Source organism: Saccopteryx bilineata, chromosome 2 (genome assembly GCF_036850765.1).
Source record: "Saccopteryx bilineata isolate mSacBil1 chromosome 2, mSacBil1_pri_phased_curated, whole genome shotgun sequence".
Taxonomy (NCBI): domain Eukaryota; kingdom Metazoa; phylum Chordata; class Mammalia; order Chiroptera; family Emballonuridae; genus Saccopteryx; species Saccopteryx bilineata.
This window is the reverse complement of record NC_089491.1, coordinates 11,512,593-11,535,224: the sequence shown is the minus strand read 5'-3', so window position 1 is coordinate 11,535,224 and position 22,632 is coordinate 11,512,593. Positions and strand designations below refer to the sequence as shown.

General features: G+C 45.6%; 1 protein-coding gene across 12 annotated transcripts in view; it reads right to left on the bottom strand.

Annotated features, from left to right (window-relative positions):
- DENND1A (DENN domain containing 1A) overlaps positions 1-22,632 on the bottom strand; it is a 499,929-nt gene that overhangs the window by 260,096 nt on the left and 217,201 nt on the right. For all 12 annotated transcript variants that reach the window (XM_066256260.1, XM_066256258.1, XM_066256259.1 and 9 more), the window contains one exon: positions 5,779-5,848. In XM_066256260.1, the coding sequence (XP_066112357.1) occupies positions 5,779-5,848 (70 nt within the window). The remainder of the gene's footprint in view (positions 1-5,778; positions 5,849-22,632) is intronic.

Here is a 22,632-nt window from a genome sequence, read left to right as displayed (position 1 = left end):
TGATAATATGCTCAAGTTTTTCACAAATGGAGAGAAATGTATGTGTGTGTGCACGAACATGTTTAATTTTGCTCTGAAACAATTTCAAATTTAAAGAATAATTGTTGGACAGTGTAATTTTTTTTAATCTTCTAAACCAGGGGTAGTCAACCTTTTTATACCTACCGCCCACTTTTGTATCTCTATTAGTAGTAAAATTTTCTAACCGCCCACCAGTTCCACAGTAATAGTGATTTATAAAGTAGGGAAGTAACTTTACTTTATAAAATTTATAAAGCAGAGTTATAGCAACTTAAAGCATATAATTACTTACTAAGTACTTTGTGTCGGATTTTTGCTAAGTTTGGCAGAATAAATCTTTATAAAACAACTTACTATAGTTAAATCTATCTTCTTATTTATACTTTGGTTACTCCGCTACCGTCCACCTTGAAAGCTGGAATGCCCACTAGTGGGCGGTAGGAACCAGGTTGACTACCACTGCTTTAAAATATAGTATTTGAGAGTGAGTTGCTAACATTCTTCCCCATCACCCAAAAATATTATACAAAGGACATTCCCATACATAACTACAATTAATCATCAAAATCAGGAAATTAACAGTGATATGTAACCATCTAACCCATCAAGTTCTGTTAACTGTGAGAATCACAGCAAAATAATCCTGCTCAAAATCAGAAAATGTCTTTAGTTACGACTCTGGTCTTCATCAGTCAGGAACAGGCCTTATCTTTTCCAGATTTGTATGAACACCAGTCATTGTCTGTTTTCTATTGATTCAGATTTCAATTCAACCCATTACTGATGATATTGACTTTGATCATTTGGTTAATTTATCTGATATCTCCACTGTAAGGTTTTCTCATTTTCCATTTGTACTTAGAATGCATTTTGTAGGGCAATACCTTATAAAAATATCCCATTCCTCATCCAACTTTTAATTTAGATATTTACTTATTTATATTAGTATAGACACACGGTTCCTTGTTTTATTCAATGGGTTATAACACTTTGCAATCATTATTTGTTTTGATGCTTAAATTGTCGCAGACATGACCAGTAGAAATTCCTTGCCCCCTCGAGCTCAGGTTTGTGTTTTTCTGACATGTCCCCATCACATGTTAGGCACTTCTTACTTTCAGCACTAAAAGACAGTCCAGGCTCATCTTATACTTTCCTATCCCAGCCCTGGAATTAGACGTTGCTTCAGGGATACCTGGCCAAGAAACGTGGTGTGCTCCTTGCCGACCCCGGACCCATTCAGTGGAGAGAGCCAGAAATCTATTACACGAAGAGAGACCATAATATACACTTACATCTCTATTTCTTTCCATATCTGTCCCATATACTGAAAGCCAATAGGTGCATACCAATGGCTCTAATTTCAATCCATCATAGGAATCATTCTAGTTTCTTCCCTTTACATATTTGTAACTATATTCTACAAAGTGAAAAACCTTCTACCTATTTTCTTAATACAGTGTGTCCGTAAAGTCATGGTGCACTTTTGACTGGTCACAGGAAAGCAACAAAAGACGATAGAAATGTGAAATCTGCACTAAATAAAAGGAAAACCCTGGACCTGGCCGGTTGGCTCAGCGGTAGAGCGTCGGCCTGGCGTGCGGGGGACCCGGGTTCGATTCCCGGCCAGGGCACATAGGAGAAGCACCCATTTGCTTCTCCACCCCCACCCCTTCCTTCTTCTCTGTCTCTCTCTTCCCCTCCCGCAGCTAGGCTCCATTGGAGCAAAGATGGCCCGGGTGCTGGGGATGGCTCCTTGGCCTCTGCCCCAGGCGCTAGAGTGGCCCGGAGGGGCAGAGCATCGCCCCCTGGTGGGCAGAGTGTTGCCCCTGGTGGGCGTGCCGGGTGGATCCCAGTCGGGCGCATGCAGGAGTCTGTCTGACTGTCTCTCCGTTTCTAGCTTCAGAAAAATACAAAAAAAAAAAAGGAAAACCCTCCCAGTTTCTGTAGGATGATGTGGCAGCATGTGCGCATGCGCAGATGATGACGTAACACCATGTATACAGCCCACGGCCATGCCAGTTGAGATGTGGACGGTACAGAGAAAAGTTCAGTGTGTTCTGTGGCTCGCTAAATTCGAATCCGTGACCAAAGTGCAATGTGAATATCTGCGTGTTTATAATGAAGTGCCACCACATAGGAATAACATTCCTCGGTGGGATAAGCAGTTGAAGGAAACCGGCAGTTTGGTGGAGAAACCCCATTCTGGTAGGCCATCAGTCAGTGACGAGTCTGTAGAGGCTATACGGGATAGCTACCTAAGGAGCCCTAAAAAATCTGTGCATGAGCCCACATCTAACTGCACTGAATAGGTATGAAACTGGGAGAGTTTTCCTTTTATTTGGTGCAGATTTCACATTTCTATCATCTTTTGTTGCTTTCCTGTGACCAGTCAAAAGTGTACATTGACTTTACAGACACACTGTATATTCACTTATTAATATGTAACCAATCTTTTATCAGTGCCCCTACCTCCCTATCCATCTAAACGCTCTCCCTGCCCTGCTCAAACACTGACTGATAGCCAGTGATAGGACATCACTGTCTGCCCACCTCCAACAAAATGCCATACCCCGCCCAGGCTCCAACACCCCTGTGCTGGGCCGCTGCTGCCGCCTCCTTTCCCACGTGGATCCCTCTAGATCCTGCTAGAGCGCCAGCACCCAGTGCCCAGCCGCTACCACCACTGCCCCGCAAACTCCGCCTCATCTCTCAGGCTCCGACATAGGCAGCCAGCCTGCTCTCTGGCTCAGATGCCCTCCTCACCCCTTCCATCCCTTCTATGGGGATGCCCCCACTGCCCTTTCAGGGCCTGATAACCATGCTGGGTCAATGACCCACACAAGCTCCTCATCAGGTAGCTTAGGCTCCTATACTCCATGCTGAGCTGTCATGGACACTCACACGTGCAAGTGTGCTCATGCGTACACACACACATGTACACACACGTTTGATGCCTACCGTGCCTGACCTTCAAAGACATCTGGATTTCAGGAGAAGATTCTGTTTTTTTATTTTTATTTTTTTAGGGAGAGGAGGGGAGGCAGAGACAGACTCCTGCATGTGCCCTGACCAGGATCCACTCAAGCCCACTAAGGGGCGATGTTCTGCCCATTTGGGGCCCTTGCTCCACTGCAACAGGAGCCATGTTTTAGCGCCTGAGGTGGAGGCCATGGCACCATCCTCAGCGCCTGGGGCCAACTTGCTCCAACTGAGCCATGGCTGCAGGAAGGGAGTGAGGGGGGGAGAGAGAGAGAGAAGGAGAAAGAGAGAGAAGGAGGAAGGGGAAAGGGGAAAGGGGAAAGGGGGAAGGGGAAAGGGGAAAGGGAAGGGGCGGAGAAGCAGATGGGTGCTTCTCCTGTGTGCCTTGACCAGGAATTAAACCCATAACATCCACATGTTGGGCCAACACTCTACTGCTGAGCCAGCTGGCCAGGGCCAAGATTCTGTTTTTAATAAAAGCTCTTTCCTCCTGTTCTAATGTGATGACCCACACCTTGCAAATAATTTAGCCAGTTGTAGGTGGACTTGTAGAAATTTAACAGAATTATCCCTGGGCACAGGAAAAACAGGTGCCACTAAATCATGTACTGATCTTAGTCTCCACACTCTAAGCGGCAGGGTCCTTAATGGGGCTACGCCCTGGAAAACAGGCACCAATTTTACAGGGTAACACTCCTTCTTCCCTATGCACAGGTTGAACCAACTCAACCTTTTCTGTACCACACAGACATGTTTTTTAAAAGTCTACTAAGTTTGCTTGTTTTGTTTTGTTTTTAACTGACTGGAGTATAAATATAAAAAAAATGTGGGTATGTGAGTCAATCTCCAATTCTAAGATGGTTAAGAGCTTACATGTTATACAATAGTATTTACTAAAGACATCTTTCAAATTTGAGTAAAAACCTGAATGTTTGATTAAAGTGAACTGTGAATCAGAAATCAATGAAGAGACACAAGGTGGCCTCCTGACTCATTCATCAAAGAGCACATCACTTCTTTTATGACAGAATCCCTGAACCTCAGCATCCGTTCAGAGCGAGCGTGGCGATCCAGGGGCCACTCCTATCACTTAGTCCTTGCCTTTACTGTGCCCTCGGGAATACATTTGCCATTGAGTAAATCTAATTTGAAGGAAAGATTTAACAATTATACACATAATTTCCACCGTTTCTCCCTAACAGCATTTCCCAGGGTGTGTTCTAGGAAACACTGATATCCCAATATGTTAATGTCTTCCATGGAATAAAAAGGGTTTGAAGCTAGGTGAGATGGAAAGCCCTGAGTAACAAAGACTTCTCCACAGCAGGCTCCTCAGAGCCTACATGACATGGGGCTTAAGGAGACAGAAATGAACCACTGCTTCTCTCTCCATGGCCCCAATATTATTGAATTATGGTACTCTTTTCATGGGACACTTCTCAGAACTAATGTTCTATAGAAAACACGAGGGGCCAAACTTCTCTAACGTTTAAAAATAACATGTCCACTAATCTTACAAAGGCCCATCTGAGATTCTACCTTTAAGAAAACAATCCAAAATGAAGGAAATACTTTATACTCAAAGATACCAATGGCTGTAATTATAACGAAAAAAATCCCAAATAATAAAAACTCCCAACAATAGGGAAATGTTTCAGTAAATCAGTGTTCATGATATAATGCTATGCAGCCATGAACAATGTTTGCAACAGTTTTACCAGCATGGGGATATGCTTTGGTTATTGTTATACCTGGTAAAAAAAAAATGGTAAAAAGGGGGCTACAAAAGTCTAAATACAGCTCCAGCAGACCCTTGACATCCACAGAAGGTACTTCAGCATACCATTTCTTCCAAAAGTACAGGCAGGTATAGCTGAGTTGTTAAACTAATTTTCAGAGCCTTGAAAAAATACTGTAAGAGTACCACAAAGGCCTGACCAAGCGGTGGCGCAGTGGATAGAGTGTCAGACTGGGATGCGGAAGGACCCAGGTTCGAAACCCCGAGGTCACCAGCTTGAGTGCTGGCTCATCTGGCCTGAGCAAAAAAAAGCTCACCAGCTTGGACCCAAGGTCACTGGCTTGGACCCAAGGTCACTGGCTCGAGCAAGGGGTTACTTGGTCTGCTGAAGGCCCGTGGTCAAGGCATATATGAGAAAGCAATCAATGAACAACTAAGGTGTCGCAACGAGAAACTGATAATTGATGCTTCCCATCTCTCTCTGTTCCTGTCTGTCTGTCCCTGTCTATCCCTCTCTCTGACTATCTCTCTGTTCCTGAAAAAAAGGACAAAAAAAAAAGAGAGTACAGCAAAGGCTTATTGGAATGGGAATTCGGGACAGCTGGGTAGGTCACTTCCCAGTTAAATGCTTTACTCCCAAGTCCCAGCTTTGCAGTGTGACATGAGCAATTCAAATTTGTACCTCAGGAAAATGATAATTTAATACATGTCATAAACCTTCAGGGTTGCTTGGGACTAGAGATACTGTGAATATCAACTGTGAATGCTAAGGATTGATTTATTATATTTTTAACTAAAAAAGTCAAGGAAGAAAAACATCTCAGAATGTTAGTAACACACACTGGGGGGCAGGGGGGCACAGAACATGTAGGCGTGGTTGTTTCTTCTTTCCTGCTATTTTCTTAATTCCCCAAACTTTCTATAAGGAGCATGCATTACATTTTTTGGTAAACATTTTGGTGAAATATAAGACATGTATTACTTCTATAATCATAAAAGGTAAAGTTTACTCATTATAAAAAATAGAAGACAAATACCTGTCCTTTTGTTGTGTAATCTGCCAAGATGTTGAGGAGCTTATAAAATACTTCAAACCACGGGAGATAGCTAGGGAAGAAGAGAAAACACACGGAATATTAGGACGCAGGTCAAAAACTTTAACCAGAAGCGAACTCAAGACTGGTACATTTCAGTTTTTCTCTACATCCTAAAGAGTCTTCCTGTCATAGTCTGTGCTGGGAACACAGACTGGTGAAATGCTAATTATTTCTGGGATTTAAAAAAAAAATTGCCTGTATAAGACGGCGGATTGAATGTTCATTATAAATTATTCCCATGCCTCAGAGCTAGAACAGGTTCATAGAGAAGGCATTCAAAGCAGACTCTGCAATCAGGAACTATCTCTGAGTCGCCCCCAGGCCTCTCCCACCACTCGTACCCCTCCCAGGAAAGCGTCTATTCAAGTTTCTCATGATTAGACACACAGCCACGCACACACAGCCCTTCCACTGCTGGCAGCTGCAAGGTGTCCCAAAGGCCCAGGAGCCCGAAACCATTCATACTGTTACATCAAACATTCTACCCATAGCACACCCCCTCTATATTATTGTGGGATGAGCACTAACCCTATGCCCCCACTGCCTTCCACTGAGTCCTGACCATCACTCCTCTTAACTCTGACGACAGCGTGGACCTAATCGTAGCCCATTCTCTGTGGGGCTATGAAAACGGTCTTTCTAAAACACAACTCTAACTGGCACATTGGATGAAATTCCCGCCACACATCCCATTGCTGCAGGGCTTCTTAGGCTGACAGTCGAGGCTCTCCACTGTCAGACCTTTGACTGCCTCTCTCGCTGTCTTCTCTCTACTTCCCCACATTCACCCTCTTCCCATGCAGCCCCACTGAGCATGTGCAGGCAGCCTCAGGCCTGTCTGAGCTGTCTACACTTGGCCCTTCCTCCCTCTGGCCTTCATGGTTGAGTCTAGCTGATTCCTCCTCCTCCTCATAGTCCCCCAATCCCTCCTCGCCTCTCGTGCCCTGATTCCCTCTTTCCCATGCTGCCCTGGGCAGGTGCACACTCTTGTTATAACATTCCACACACCATGTGGCACTCAGGGGTGTGTCTGTCTTCCCAACAGACTTGCAGACAGAAAGGAAGGATCACGTCTTTCTTCACCTTGGCTTCCCAGGGCCGAGCGTGAAGCCGGGCATACCATCAAGTGCTCAATGTTGGCTCAACAAACAAAGCTACACAGACTAACAGCAAAGGCACATTTGTGCTACAGAATTGTTGCGGAAATATTATAGATCCCCACTCTCAACAAGTTTTGTCACTTAATTTAAATGGCTTTATTCTGCATAAGAAACTTTCTGAAATGATATCAGACAGTCACATGAGAGACGTTGTACCAAGCGCTGGCCGTCTTGTTCACTCCGCCCTTCGCCCTTCGGAGCTGACAGTGTCCGCTGCTGATAGAGCTGGACGCGGAGGCGAGTGCGATGCCGGACGCCGCCCGACTCCACCCTGCCGGGCGGCGGGAAGCCAGCTCCCGGCACCGATTACCAGCCGCACGGCCCAGTAATATATGAAGTGAGAGGCAATAGAGAGGACAGATGAAGTGCACAGTTCTCCATCACTAGCATCTGTCTGAAGCCAGCACATGCTACTGTAAAATTTAAGTAGCTTATCAGAATAGACTGATAAGCAACTTAACTTTTCACTTCTATGACAGTATTATCACTTATGTTAATATGTTTCAATCAGCTCTGGCAGCTGCATATTGACTATTACAGAGCAAACGACTGCCGCCACTTTACACGGGCGCTCACTTTGGCAGAGCGATGGAAACATTCAAGAGGGATTAGGGAGGAGATAAATTTCTCCCTTCCTATTCTGTTAAATAAACCTCAGCTGAGTTAAAAGCCATTCTAGCAGGAACAATAAATCCCCTCAGAAGGAAACTCCCGCCCAGATTAGAGGATGCCGTAGAAAAAAAAATATTGAACCAAGGATTACAAAATTTTTTTTCCTGGAAGAAAAAAAATACCACAAGTCAAATCTAGCAACTGAAAATCAGAAAGGGGGATAAATAAAAAACAAGAAGAGAAGTCTTTCCTTGCAGGAAATTGGCCTCAAGTACACGGAAAAAAGTTTTTAGGAATACCTGAGGAGGTGACTTGGGGCGGGCTGGATTCTCTCATAACATGGGTTCGACCGACCAACATAACTTGGGCCGGAACCTCAGGCCTCCCTGCCCCCTCCCTGCTACACAGTTGAAGGAAGGTGACGCGGTGGGACCGCCTGGCTCTCAGCAGACAGTGCCCAGATTCTCACACTCCGCCTCAGCCTCAGCAAATTGATTCTTTTTGGCTACGCTAAGCAGAACCCTCAGCCATGGGAGGTTTTGTAGTAACCCTGGAAATCAGCCATTTCTCTCTGCCTCTGGCCTGACCGGACACAACTGTTCTCCACATGTTGTCCCCTGTGCACTGACAGATGAGTATCTCGTGATGGCAGTGTTAAGGTCTTGAAACCAAAACCCAGCTGTCTTCTTCTTCAAAGGATCCCTCTTTTCCCCTGTTGGGAGGCCAGGGTTCACAGCTGAACTTTATCCAGTGCAGCTTCCTGTGCCGCTTCATTAGTGCTGGCACGACAGTTCCGCATGCCCGCGAGCTGCAGGTGAGGGGACGGGGACCTCCACTCCATTCTGTGCCCGTCTGTCAGCACGGAGTAAACACAACTTCCCCGGTCCAGAGACAGGAAACAAACACTCATTATGCTGCTCCTCCCTGGACATCTGAGGGAGTGCCGACCGCCTCTGGCCCCGCTCCACTTGCTACCTTCGTGCAACCCGCCAGTCCCCACCACAGAGCATCCCTACGTGCGGGGCTCAGACCAAGGCGGGGGCCCAAAGAGTAAGCACAAAGGGCCCCATACTCACACAGGCCATGTCCTCGTGGGAGAAAGAGGCACATCTACAACAAAGCAAGGAGGAGCTGGAACTCTCCCAACTATTTTATTTAGCTTAGGCTTTTGATCGATTATAAGATTATAATGGAGCATTATCACAACCCAACCAGCAGAGCCTTGATGGGAAAAAGCCTGCTTCCCAAGCACTGGCATGCGTCCAAGCTTCTCTCACCAAATTGTGTTCCAGGTAACTTGGTTCCCAGGCTCTGCCCTCACTCCCAGGCCTGACAGTCAGACTTCTGTCTGTGTGAGGTGATACAAGGCCTTGACCCTGAGAAGAGCTTGGGCAGCACCTGCATGAGGCCAGACGGTGCATGGTCAAAACCACCTGCGAAAAGCCTGTAGATTGCCTCCTACATACAGCAGATATGGTTTGTGTAGAAACAGAGTAGTTGTGCTGAGTGAGAACCGAGGACAAGTCACTTTCTCACTTCACTCCCATGAATGGTCAGGACAGTTATTCCCTCTGTCGTGTGTACATACATGTACGACTGACCTTGTCTGATGGGATTCTGGTTTGATGTTGTGAGCATTAAAAATAGAAAACCATTACAAAATGTAAAAAGCTTTCCCACTTTTCTGGCTAACAGTTTGGTTCAAAGCAAAGTAGATTATGTGTGTGATGGGGGGCAGAGGTGGGGGCAGTGATGGAGGCAGAGACGGGGCAGTGGGGGAGAGAGGGGGACAGAGATGGGGCAGTGGGGGCAGAGGTGGGGCAGAGACAGGGCAGTGGGGGAGAGAGGGGGACAGAGATGGGGCAGTGGGGGAGAGAGGGGGACAGAGACGGGGCAGTGGGGGCAGAGGTGGGGCAGAGACAGGGCAGTGGGGGAGAGAGGGGGACAGAGATGGGGCAGTGGGGGAGAGAGGGGGACAGAGACGGGCAGTGGGGGCAGAGGCGGGGCAGAGACAGGGCAGCGGGGCAGGGGCGGAGACAGAGGTAGGGACAGAGATGGGGGCAATGATGGGGGCAGAGAGGGGAGCAGAGATGGGGTAGCGGGGGCAGAGGCGGGGACAGAGACCGGGGCAGAGGCTGACCAAGCTGAGGCAGGGGGCCACCTGGGAAAAGCAACTGGGAGCGGGATGTTGGTGCGCAAGCATGGGGGGAGCAGACCCGCAAAAGGCAGTGGGCGCAGGGTGCCAGAGCCCAGCGGGGCAAGCAAGGTCCCCTGGTAAGAGAAAGTCATAGCTTAAGCAGGGCAAGAGGGGTGGCTTGGCTTGGAGTGTCAGAACACAGAGTGTGTTTAAGTCAGGGCAAGGCCGTCTCGGAATATTCTGTGTGGAGGGAAAGAGGTACCCTAGATAGGTGCTGGAACCCAGAAGGAGCAGGAACAGCATCCAGAAGGCCGTCTGGTTCAGGGTGTCAGAGCCCAGGTGGGCAGGAGGGCTTCTAGGAAGGGTGGCCAGGCAGCGGCCGAACAGCTGAAAAGGGTGTATGTGTGGACAGGAGCACACACACATGTGAATGGGGGAGGAGGTCCAAGCAGCACATATTAGTATTGGAACAAAATTTTTTTTTTTGGTGACAGAGGGGGACAGACAGGGACAGACAGGGACAGACAGACAAGAAGGGAGAGAGATGAGAAGCATCAATTCTTTGTTGCAGCACCTCAGTTGTTCATTGATTGCTTTCTCATATGTGCCTTGACCAGGGGGCTACAGCAGAGCTAGTGACCCCTTGCTCAAGCCAGTGACCTTGGGCTCAAGCTGATGAGCTTTGCTCCAACCAGATGAGCCCATGCTCAGGCTGGTGACCTCGAGGTTTTGAACCTGGGTCCTCTGTGTCCTAGACCGATGCTCTATCCACTGCGCCACTGCCTGGTCAGGCTGGAACAAAATTAATAATAATTTTCTGATTTTGATTATCATAATGTAGTTATGTAAAAAATGTTCCTTTTTTAAACGACACAGCAAATTTGGGGTTTTCTGGGTATTATTTTAGCAACACCTCCCAAATGGGGCATTTATAGTGAACTTGCAACTTTTCAGGAAGTTTTTGTTTCAAAATTAAAGTAGGGTGGTAAAGAACCAAAAGGGTCTCCTCTTCCATAAAAATACCATTAAGTGGACCAAAGAGTATCTACCTAATCACTATATATATAATGTATAAATAATGGCACGTGTTGGGAAAATAAAATTTTTACACTCATGGCTGTCGGAAGGGCACGCGATGGAGAGCAGAGTCAGTGGCCACCGTGAGGTCAGCATCCATCCACACCGAGAACACTACGCTCCTTCTCAGTCCCGCGAGAGTCAGCACCCATCCACACCGAGGACACTACGCTCCTTCTCAGTCCCGCGAGAGTCAGCACCCATCCACACCGAGGACACTACGCTCCTTCTCAGTCCCGCGAGAGTCAGCACCCATCCACACCGAGGACACTACGCTCCTTCTCAGTCCCGCGAGAGTCAGCACCCATCCACACCGAGGACACTACGCTCCTTCTCAGTCCCGCGAGAGTCAGCACCCATCCACACCGAGGACACTACGCTCCTTCTCAGTCCCGCGAGAGTCAGCACCCATCCACACCGAGGACACTACGCTCCTTCTCAGTCCCGCGAGAGTCAGCACCCATCCACAACGAGGACACTACGCTCCTTCTCAGTCCCGCGAGAGTCAGCACCCATCCACACCGAGGACACTACGCTCCTTCTCAGTCCCGCGAGAGTCAGCACCCATCCACACCGAGGACACTTCTCAGTCCCGCAGGAGCGAGTTCTCGGGCATGGGAGGAAGGCTGGATGGGTGGAGATAAAAGGCGTTAGAGGCAGGAAAAACCACGTGAACAGTGGCTGACAGGCATGAGCCTCCCAGCCTGGTCCGAGAATTGTGTGCAGTTGGAATGGACAGAACGGGGTGTGCAGGCCGCAGGGCAGGAGAGGGAGGGGGAGCGGGGGGCATGGAACGGGCCGACTCTGGAGGGCTGCTCATATGTCAGACCGATGGGCCTCCCCTTTATTCTGTAATCAGTGGGGAACCCAGGGACACTTAAAGAGGAGTAACATTCTGAGCATGAGGTTTTAGATCCAGGAAGAAAGTGACTATTTCCTCAGCATCTCAAACATCAGCATAGCCCAGTGGATCGTGGCCTTATCAGAATCAAGGTCCACTTTGCTATCCTAAAAAGGAAATCTCAGATAATACAACCTAGTCATGTACATTATTTGGAAAAGATCAACATAGTGCTATGGTTCTAATACAGAAGAGAAATAAAAAGAAAAGTTGATACTAAAAGTTTCAGATTAAACTCTGGGGCACCATCATATTAGAGGATGTCACGGAGCAGTCCCTCCCTGGGGAGGCCTCACGGCAGAGCCGCTCCCCTCATGTCTGAGGATAATGAGTTTCAGGCTAAGATGAGTGACATAGAATAGGCATTTTTCTCAGTGACTTTCCACTGTCTGAGGAGCTCTTCCTTCACCCTCCATCTTGGGTATTCCAGGGGAGGTATCCCTTCCTTTCATACTTCCTGTCAGCAGATTCATTGGCTGGTGGCCCTGGCCGGTTGGCTCAGTGGTAGAGCGCTGGCCTGGCGTGCAAGGGGTCCCGGGTTCGATTCCCGGCCAGGGCACACAGGAGAAGCGCCCATCTGCTTCTCCACCCCTCCCTCTCTCCTTCCTCTCTCTCTCTCTCTTCCCCTCCAGCAGCCAAGGCTCCATTGGAGCAAAGTTGGCCCCGGTGCTGAGGATGGCTCCATGGCCTCTGCCCCAGGCGCTAGAGTGGCTCTGGTCACAACAGAGCGACGCCCCAGAGGGGCAGAGCATCGCCCCCTGGTGGGCAGAGCGTCGCCCCCTGGTGGGTGTGCCGGGTGGATCCCGGTCAGGCGCATGCAGGAGTCTGTCTGACTGTCTCTCCCCGTTTCCAGCTTCGGAAAAATACAAAAAAAAAAAAAAAAAAAAAAAAAAGATTCATTGGCTGGCAAAGCACCCCCTGGTTAATACTATTTGGCATTGAGTTTTTAAATCTTTCACATTAAAAACTCAAACCCCCCAAATTTAAAAAAGCAGAGCAACATGGCATATGCTGGGGAGAACAGAGACTTGAGTCAAATAACCCAGGATGAGTCTCACTAGCTGTGACCCCTTGGGCAAGCGGTCTCTCCAAGACTTGTTGTCCCCTTCTTGGGAAAGATACACACCACCTAACTAATGTGACTGATGTACATATACACCCAGTCTGGCACCTGCAGTGCTCCCTGCCCCTCCCTCCCTGCTAAGGCTCCCGCCGACCTCAGCTTGAGGAGGCTCTCTTTGACTCTCGGTGCCTGGTCAGAGGCCCCTCCAGCACTCTACAGGGACTCCTCGTGCCCTGCAGTCATCGGAGCGCATGGGCAAGCACAAGCTGTTATAAGAAGAAAATACTAACCAATGATGTGACTGCTCAAACCAGTATGTCCCCACTCAGCCCTTCTGGGTTGACCTAGCATCAACCCCTAGTCCTCCCTCAATGTTTCAATTAGTCAAACATCTACACTGAAATGTAAGCTGACCACAGAGTAAAACTACAAACTCTTGCTAAGAACACAGGATTGCATGAGGCCCTTGGTAAGAGATGCTGGACACCTGCTCAGAGCTGAGGTGAAGTGACCAACAAATGAAGACCTGGCAGTATTAGACCAGGTGACAACGGACAAAGAGAAAAATCAAGAAAAACAAGGATAGTGGCACAACAATCACATCAAAAGAAAATAAATTCAATTATTAAAATATTAAGAGAATCCTTGGGGAAATATTGAAATACTTTTAGAAAAATAACTCCTTTTAAGACCATGCTGTGAGAGTCCAATATGAAGTGTTATGATGGCAGAAAAATGGGAACCCCTCCCCTAGAAAACCACTCGATTCATCGTTTATTCTAAGAATAATGCATTGTTGAAATAAAATTTATTTTCAAAATTCGTTTCTTCTTTTTTTCAAGATAAAATACTAAATAAACTCTCTCCTCATTTTTACTTTAAAATTTTGGTTATTACTTAAATAGATGTGTTTTATTCCCACACCATAAGGCCCTCCTGGGCTTTCCCAGCATTTGGACTCACCATGGTTTATAACATATGCTTGTTGGTCTTCTCCATTAGTGTCACCTCCCTGAGAGCAAGGATCATGCCTGTGTACTGACTGTTTAATCTCTAATGTGTGCCTGCCACATGTCAGACATTCAATAAATCAGAACTTTGACAGACCTAACTCATCTTTGTAGTTTCTACTATGGCCATCACTACTCGAGAGGTAGAATCACACTCAACTGCTCTTGTTGGGAAGTGGGGCTCCAAATTTAGGAGGCAGCATTTTGGTTAGAAAAATCATCCAGAACTAAAAAAAAAACCCTGCAAATGGCTTACTCGAGTCTATGACAAATAATTAGAATAGAATGAGAAAATTGAAATTCAAAGTAGGTCAGTATTTTTCAACCGCCAGTCTGCCAGAACTTTTACGCCAGTCTGCAAAAGAGTTAACCGCCCTGGTGTCGTATGAAGATTACAGAGTTTACAATCACTGGGTCTATAAAAATACTGGGTAAAGAAGTACCCACAAACTGAAGATTTCTTGCCACTTGCCCATCCCTCCAACACAAGTAAACCCCACCACCTGCTTTTTTTTGTTCTTGCTGTAAGTGCTGTGAGAATGTCATAAGACCAGGCTATTTTTGTTTGGCAACCTAATTTTTAAAGCACAGGTAAGCCTTTAAAGTTGCTCAGACTCCTCACATCTGTCAGCACACCAGGCCCCATTCTCCCCACAAGGGCAGCTCCTAACTTTCCCTTCTTCTCCCATCTCTACTCCGTTCTGCCTGCCCTTCTGAAGATACTCTGCTCTCCAGACTCACTGAAGAGAAAGGCAATGCCATGAGCTGCCTTTCCTCCACACCTCCTCCACTTTTCATGTCTTTTCATGGAAAGAAGGAAAGACCCTAGACCCACTCGATATATGCCTGGCACTCTGCAAGGAGCACAGGGAGTCAGACCCAGGTCCCAGTATTTGGGGAGCTCACCGATGGGGGAAGCAGACATACTGGCAGATGATGTCAGCAGCACTGGCTTAGTGCTATGATAGAGTTTCATAAAGAAAACAGAGGAGAGGCTCTGGAAGTCTTCTCACAGGAAGTGACACTTTTGCTGACAAACTGTACACAGACTGCAGAGGCAGGAGACCCGCCTGGCTCTGAGCATCATCCACTCTGTCACTTCCTGGCTGTGGCCCACGCCAGGTTTCTCTCTCCTACGTGTGAAATGGGGTCACTCTGTCTACCCTCACATGGCTGTTGTGAGGAGGATACCAATGTGAGTGCATCCACCACTCTATATGCAAGAGAATGAGTACTGTTTCCCCTGTATTCTTATTGCTAATAAGATGAGAAGTCACAGGCACCTAAACAAGAGAGAAAAGGCCCTCTTTGGGACACCAGAACTTTGCTCACAGCTGCTTATCTCAAATTGTGAATTTATTATGGTATAGAGTTAGCTTTAAGAATCTCCAATTTATGTCCATAATTGACATCCTATTGTGATAACTATTATATCTATGCAGGAAAATATATGTACTGAATGAGGAGAAATATTATTTTGCATTAGGGAAAAACAAAAAGGCTCTCATAAAACACCTGTGCTTATATATAAACCTACCCAAACATACAGTTGGACTTGATTTTGGAAACAAGACTCTTTTTTTCTCTTGATGGATATTCAATAATTGTTGCTTTTAGAGAGCGGGTTTGTCGCCATCCTTTCTGTGACAGTGTTACTGTGATTGAGGGAGATTGCTTAGGAGGAAAGCACAGAGGCACTTTTCTATTATCACCGGTGAAGTGTGGGTAACAGAAGATCTTCGGAGTAATGACACCTGCACTGACAATACAGTGTCATTCTCAGATATTCTCCAGCGAGCCCAGAGAGAGTGAGTACTCAGGCTTCTCATCATTTTCCTGAGAGTGAGTACATGATGCTGTCCACTCAGGGATTCACACACCTGCAAGGTTTTTGGTGTGTGTGTGTGTGTGCCATTCAAAACATCTTATTTTATGGTTTAAATTATTACTGTATTATAATATAACGGGTTAGTGAGGTGCTAACCAAGGCCCACCTTCTGGAAGCTCTCACAGACTAAAAGAAGAAATACATTGTCATTATTGGGGGGGGGGGAACACAACAAAGGGAAGAAGTGACTACACAAGAGTCCTGTCTTGCTTTCAGTAGTAAACAACCAAATTAATGATCTCACTGAGATGCATTTGAGTCTAGTCTCATTTTTGAGCTAGGAAGTAGAAGCTAGTGGGGAAAGGGGAAAACACTGATCAAATGTTAGGTGCTTGCAGGTTAGGTACAGGTAAAGAAAGGAAGAGGTGAGACAGGCACGCACAGAGAAAACTGGTTAAATAAATAGAAGTAATGCTTTAGGAGGCAAAGAGTCTGCGGCCAAAAGGAGAAGATTTTAGCACCTACCCCCAAGCTGCCTTTACAATGACTTGGAGATGCAGTACCATCCCATTCAACAGATGAGAAGACTGAGTCCCAGAGAAGTGAAGTGATGGGCCTGGGACAACACAGCTGCTAAAAGCAGAGCTAGACACCAAACTTGTTGAGTATGATTTCTATCCTACTCACTTCACACAACATGGTATTATTAGTTGTACAACATGATCAAATACACTGATCAGCCCTGAGATTAGCATCTGAAATCGTTACCTTGTGGTTCTCACCGTGCTGCCTGATAAAGTGAAAGCTTGCCTCCCAGGGCTCCCATCTCCGTGTTCTGAGTGATCCGACTTTGGCTGCCTCCCAACGATTCAGCCTGTTTTCTTACTTTGCCAACTCCAGGGACACTAGTCATGTGTCAGCTCTTTATTGCTTTAGGAATTAGTGTGTATGTTATATTCAGAAACGCAAATATAAATAGCTTGATTTAAAGTGTTGTAATCAGGCCCTGGCCGGTTGGCTCAGTGGTAGAGCGTCGGCTTGGCGTGCAGGAGTCCCGGGTTCGATCCCCGGTGCCAGGGCACACAGGAGAAGCGCCCATCTGCTTCTCCACCCCTCCCCCTCTCCTTCCTCTCTGTCTCTCTCTTCCCCTCCCACAGCTAAGTCTCCACTAGAGCAAAGTTGGCCCGGGCGCTAAGGAGGGCTCCATGGCTTCTGCCTCAGGAGCTAGAATGGATCTGGTTGCAACAGAGCAACGCCCCAAGATGGGCAGAGCATCGTCCCCTGGTGGGCATGCCAGGTGGATCCCAGTCGGGTGCATGCGGGAGTCTGTCTGACTGCCTCCGCATTTCCAGCTTCAGAAAAATACAAAAAAAAAAAAACAACCAAAAAATAAATAAATAAAGTGTAGTAATCAAACATGGCAGAAAAGAGATTTTAAGTTTCCAGTGCTTCATGTCAAGACCCAATGCCTCTGCTACCTTAGATGTGTATTTTTAAGATCTTACCTAGATAAACCACGGCCTCTGTCATAGATTCTCAAACAGACTGTGTTGCCTTTTTAAACTTAAAGTCTAAAGCTTTAAATATATGCTTATGGTGACAATTAAGGAAAAGCTAGATTAGACAGGACATCAGTTTTCCACGAATAGCACTCATTTAAGTTCATTTCCACCCCAGATCTCTGCCTGAATGTTGTATCATTCAATCGCAAATCTCTCTATAAAAGTGTCTGGCTGTCTCTTAAACCCATTTACTCTCCATGCTTCAATGCCTTTCCTTGGCAACTTTTTCCATATGCTTAACTTCTTTCAGAGAAGCGGCTCTGTCTCAATTCACAGAACAGCACACCAATCAACACAGGCAGGCCAGCAGGTAAAGAAAGGAAGGAGAGACAGGCACACAGAGAAAGTAGGATGTGAATGTAGCTGGTCCAATAAAAGTAATGTTTTAGAAGGTAAAGAGTTTTAGGCCTAAAGAAAACGAACTTAACACCTACCCCCAAGCAATCAGAGAGCCCTGAACTTGAATTTATAACCCAAACACTCTGTACCATATGCAACTTGAGACACACAACTGGTAGCACTATTGGGGATTTATGACTTATGACTTGTTCATATTTAATTTGTAACCAAACACTTCCCCTTCCTCTTAGCTACCTTAGAACTCTTGATTAACTCTTGTTTTCACAGGTCAGAGGTTAAATAAAGGAAGGGAAGCATTCTGGGGTGAGACTGCCCAGAGCACCACATCCAAGAATGACCTGTGCAAGCAACATTAAAATAAGTGATAAGACTAAAGATTTTTCGAGACAGCTGACGTTCAAAGACTCCTTTGGGTACGAAGCAGGATCTTACGACTAGAGCTGGCAGCAAAGACAGACAGGAAACTGCTCTCAGTTACCTTTCATGACAGAGCAACTCTCTCACCAGGGGGTTTCTCCCAAAATGTTTTTGGAAAAGAAAAAGGTTTTAAGGGAACTGTAAAGCAGGAATTTTTTCTCCTTTGCTTCATCCTAGCGTAGGCATCCGTCTGCCCACCAGACTATTACTCCACATAAAACCCCCCACTACCATCTCATTTTGTGGTAGGCCAGGGCCAGATCGAGGGAAGCAAATATCTTTGTACAAAATTGATCCTACAGAGGCACAGCCAGGCTGCTGAACAGGCGATATATAATTGTCCAACTGCAAGACCCACTGAGCTCCAGGTACCTTGACTGCTGGGCTTTTCCTGATACACCAGGTTGATAAAAATAATAGTAATAGAGGCCATCATCTTTTCTGGAACCACCATGTACCAGGAGCCTTATATACATTTGCTAAGTCACTCCTCACAGTTAGTATCTTTATAGCCCCATGGAACAAATGAAGAAACGAAAGCACAGAAAGGGCAAGTAACTTTCCCAGAGTGACACAGATCCAAGTTTGTGTGATTTACTATACCAGTAGGTACTTTTCTGGGGGGGTGGAATCTCTCTCAGGGAATGATATCAGAGCTGAACAAGGTCCGTCCTGGTTTAGATCTGTATGTGAACCCATCACGACATTGGGAATGATTGGACAGAGCCAATATGAACAAAGCTTGGAAAATGCAGAATGGACTGGCGGGGGCCCTCCTACAAGGAGAGAAAGTATGCATTCCCTCTGGCCCACAACCATATCACACATAACACAGCCACAGCATGAGAGAGGCATTTCCTCAGCAGAGCCCTTCGGGAGGACATAGGAACCCAATCCCAAGCAAGCTAAGGAGCTGAAAATCAGGACAAAGTTGGAACATAAGATACCATTAGTCACTTTCTATCGTTATTGTGATAAATAACCCCTACCACTCAGCCACTCCTTAGCTTTAAATAATCTTTGTGTTTATGCCTTATCACATTATTATAAGCCAAGAGAAGCAGTATAGAATAATACAAAAGCTCAAGCTGTTAATAAACTCCCTTAAAATGTGGCAGCTTAGGTCCTGGCCGGTTGGCTTAGTGGTAGAGCATCAGCCTGCCATGTGGAAGTCCCAGGTTCGATTCCCAGTCAGGGCACACAGGAGAAGTGCCCATCTGCTTCTCCACCACTCCCCCTCTCATTTCTCTTTCTCTTTTTCTCCCCTCCTGCAGCCAAGGATCTATTAGAGCAAGTTGGCCCCGGGTGCTGAGGACGGCTCCATGGCCTCCCTGATTCAGGCGCTAAAAAATGGCTCCGATTGCAATACAGCAAGAGCCCCAGATGGGCAGAGCATCGCCCCCTAGTGGGCTTGCTGGGTGGATCCCAATCCAGGCACATGTGGGAGTCTGTTTCTGCCTCCCCTCCTCTCACTAAAAATTAAAAAAAAAAAAAAAAGGAGAGAGAAAATGTTGCAGCTTAGAATAAGGCAAAGTGTTTGGTTATAAATCACATGTGAACAAGTCCTAAGTCATAAATCCCCAGTTCTGCTACCAGTTGTGTGTTTCCTTCAAAAGAAATCCTAAAAGTGAAACTTTAGAGGAGGCTCAATCAGCAAAACTCCTACAGAAATAGGTTTCTCTGATACACATTCTTAAACTCCCATAGTATGAAAGAGAACAGGAAATCGGCCTACAACGAGTAACTACTGAAAGCAGACTACTGAAATGAAGGCAGACAGTGTATGCCTGAATAACTGCTTTTACTCCATCATCACCAGCACTGAATGCTGTCACTCAATCTTTTTGGTAATATATTTTATATGGTAGTTCTTTATTAAGTGTAACAAAACATATACACATCTAAGCCATGTGTTAAGAGAATGGTCAAATATGTTATTAAAATATATAAATCCAAGCAACAGATAATCACATTTTAGAATGTTTTTAATGATATGTGAAAATGCTCATGAAATAATATAGATTGAAAAGAGGTGGTATTCATAACTATGTATCATATGCAATCATACACTCATAGAAAGGCTAGAAGGTAAAGTAATTGTGGTTACTTATGGGTTATGGGATTGTAGATCATTGTTTCCTGTACATTCTTTTCCACATTTTCTAAGCCTTATGTATTATTAAGCATGCAACTGCCTTAAAATTTTTTTTTAAAGTTGTTTTATCTTTTAAGAAGTTATTCAGCCTAACTTGTGTTGGCACAGTGGATAGAGCATTGACCAGGAACACTGAGGTCGCTGGTTCAAAACACCGGGCTTGCCTGGTCAAGACACATATAAATGCTTAAATGCTTCTTGTCCCCTCTCCTCCTCCTCTCTCTCCCCCATCTCAAAATCAATAAATAAAATCTTTATTTATAAAGAAATAGTTATTCATAATTGCAAATACTTGAAAGCAAGCTAAATGTACAATAGTTTGCAATAAGTTATAAACTATTAAAATGATGGATTATATACTTGTAAAAATCAGACTATAGAAAAATATTTTAACAAAAATATTTACAATATGTTTGATATAAAAGCAGGTTCTATAACATATACAAGTAAACTTTCATGTTTGTGTTTTCCTATGTTCTCCAAACTTTCTATAATAAACATGTATTACTTCTATTAACTTTTCTTAATTTTTTTTACTTTAGAGAGAAAGAAAGGAGAGGGAGAGGGGAGAGAAAGAGAAAGGGAGGGAGAGAGAAACACCGATTTGTTGTTTTGCTTATTATTTATGCATTCATAGGTTGAGACTTGTATGTGATCTGAAGAGGGAATGAGCCCACAACCTTGCTGTGTTAGGACAACAATCAACCGGGCCAGGGTTGTTAACTTTTTAAATTAAAATACCTTTCCATTTCCTTTAAAAAACAAATAACGCCTGTGTGATTCCTCCCTGTCTACCCACTTCCAAGTCATCTTGCTTGTTGTGGTAGAGAGGCAGATGGATCAGGGAAAGAAGTAAAGGCCTCTCGTTTTGTTTCTTTAAGTATGCTGAATCACTGTGATGACCCAGTTATCAAACAGGCCCTCTGGATGGAATAGAAGTTTGCAGTCTTGAACACACTGGTCACACTGGAACCTCATACTCTTTCCACTGTACCATGCTTCTCTGGATCTCAGTTTCAGGGCAGGGGGGTTGGCTATTAAGATTTTTTAAAGATTCTATTTATTAATTTTTTAGAGAAAGGAGAGAGAGAGAGAAAAAAGGGGAGGAGCAGGAAGCATCAGCTCATAGTAGTTGCTTCTTGTATGTGCCTCAACTGGGCAAGCATGAGGTTTCGAACCTGTGACCTCAGCATTCCAGGTCGAAGCCCTATCCACTGCACCATCACAGGTCAGGCAAGGCTAGTAAGGTTTTCAGTAACCTTCTTCAATGTGGGAGCAGTCAGCCTTGATAAACCCTCATGGATCTCAGAAAGCGGGACCCAGTCACTTCCCCCAAAACACTCTCCATTTAGAAGGAAAAGAAAAAAGGTCAGAATATATTTTTCCCTGTTAGATTTTGAGGCCAAATCAACAAGGCTGGATCCTTTATACTGGCTTTAGTAAGCACCTACACACGCTGGCCCTGTGCTGGGCAGCCAGGATGAAGACACGAACAAGGCACGGTGCTGTCTGTCCTCATCATCCTGTCTCTCGGGAAGACACATGTGGAAACGGGGAACCAGATGCAGTGTGATGATACCCTGCCACACCTGGGCACCAAGCACTGTGGTAACCCTGGGGAAGCGCATCTCAACAGGCTGGGTGTCAGCCAAATGAGAAGAAAAGTTAGATGAAGGAAAAGGACATTTTACCTGGAAGGGAACAAAATATTACAGAGGCACAGCAAACCACAAATAGCTTGGAGTGGCTAGATCCCATCTAGGGGGGACAGGGTGTTTCTCTGTGCGCTTCTTTCCTGCTGGGAGGGGGTAGGGAGGGGAATCTTGGCAGTAGAAGATGTGACTAGACAAATCCAAAGAGACCCGTTTGTGAGGAGTTCTATGTACAAGATTAGAGTTTAGCTCTTTTCCTGAAAGCAAAAAAGGTTTTAAGCAAGGAGGAATTTGATCAGATTTGTCTTTTTAGAAGATCATTTTAACAACAGAGTGGAAGATGATTGAAAAGGGAAGTCAGGAAGCAGATAAACTCTAAGGTTTTAAGGCCCATGTCGCTAGCATAAGTCCTCAAGGAAGAAGGAGATTTTAAAAGTAATGGCTTCTGCCTGGGCTCTTTTAATTTTTGAATACAATTGGAAAGAGGATTTGGATCTAGGAGAAGGTCAAGACTGACCTCAAACATGTGCCTCCCTGGGAAGCAGCAGACACATGACATGATGGGGGAGGACATGGAGTTAGCGGGAACGCCACATGTGGCTCCCTCACTTACTGGAGGGTGACCCCTGAGCTGTCGTGTCATCTCTCCAAGTCGGCGTTCCTCTGCAAAAGGGCAACACTGCCTAGTTACCTAACAAGGTTATCCATGGTAAAAAACAAATTAAGCCATTTAATACAAATAATTAATAATTCAATATAATTAATCCAAAATTCCCAACACAGTTCACAGAACATAGCAGTCACTCTAAAATAGGTAGCTTCTGTTAAGATCGCTAGGTAGGAGGCACCGACTGGCTGTC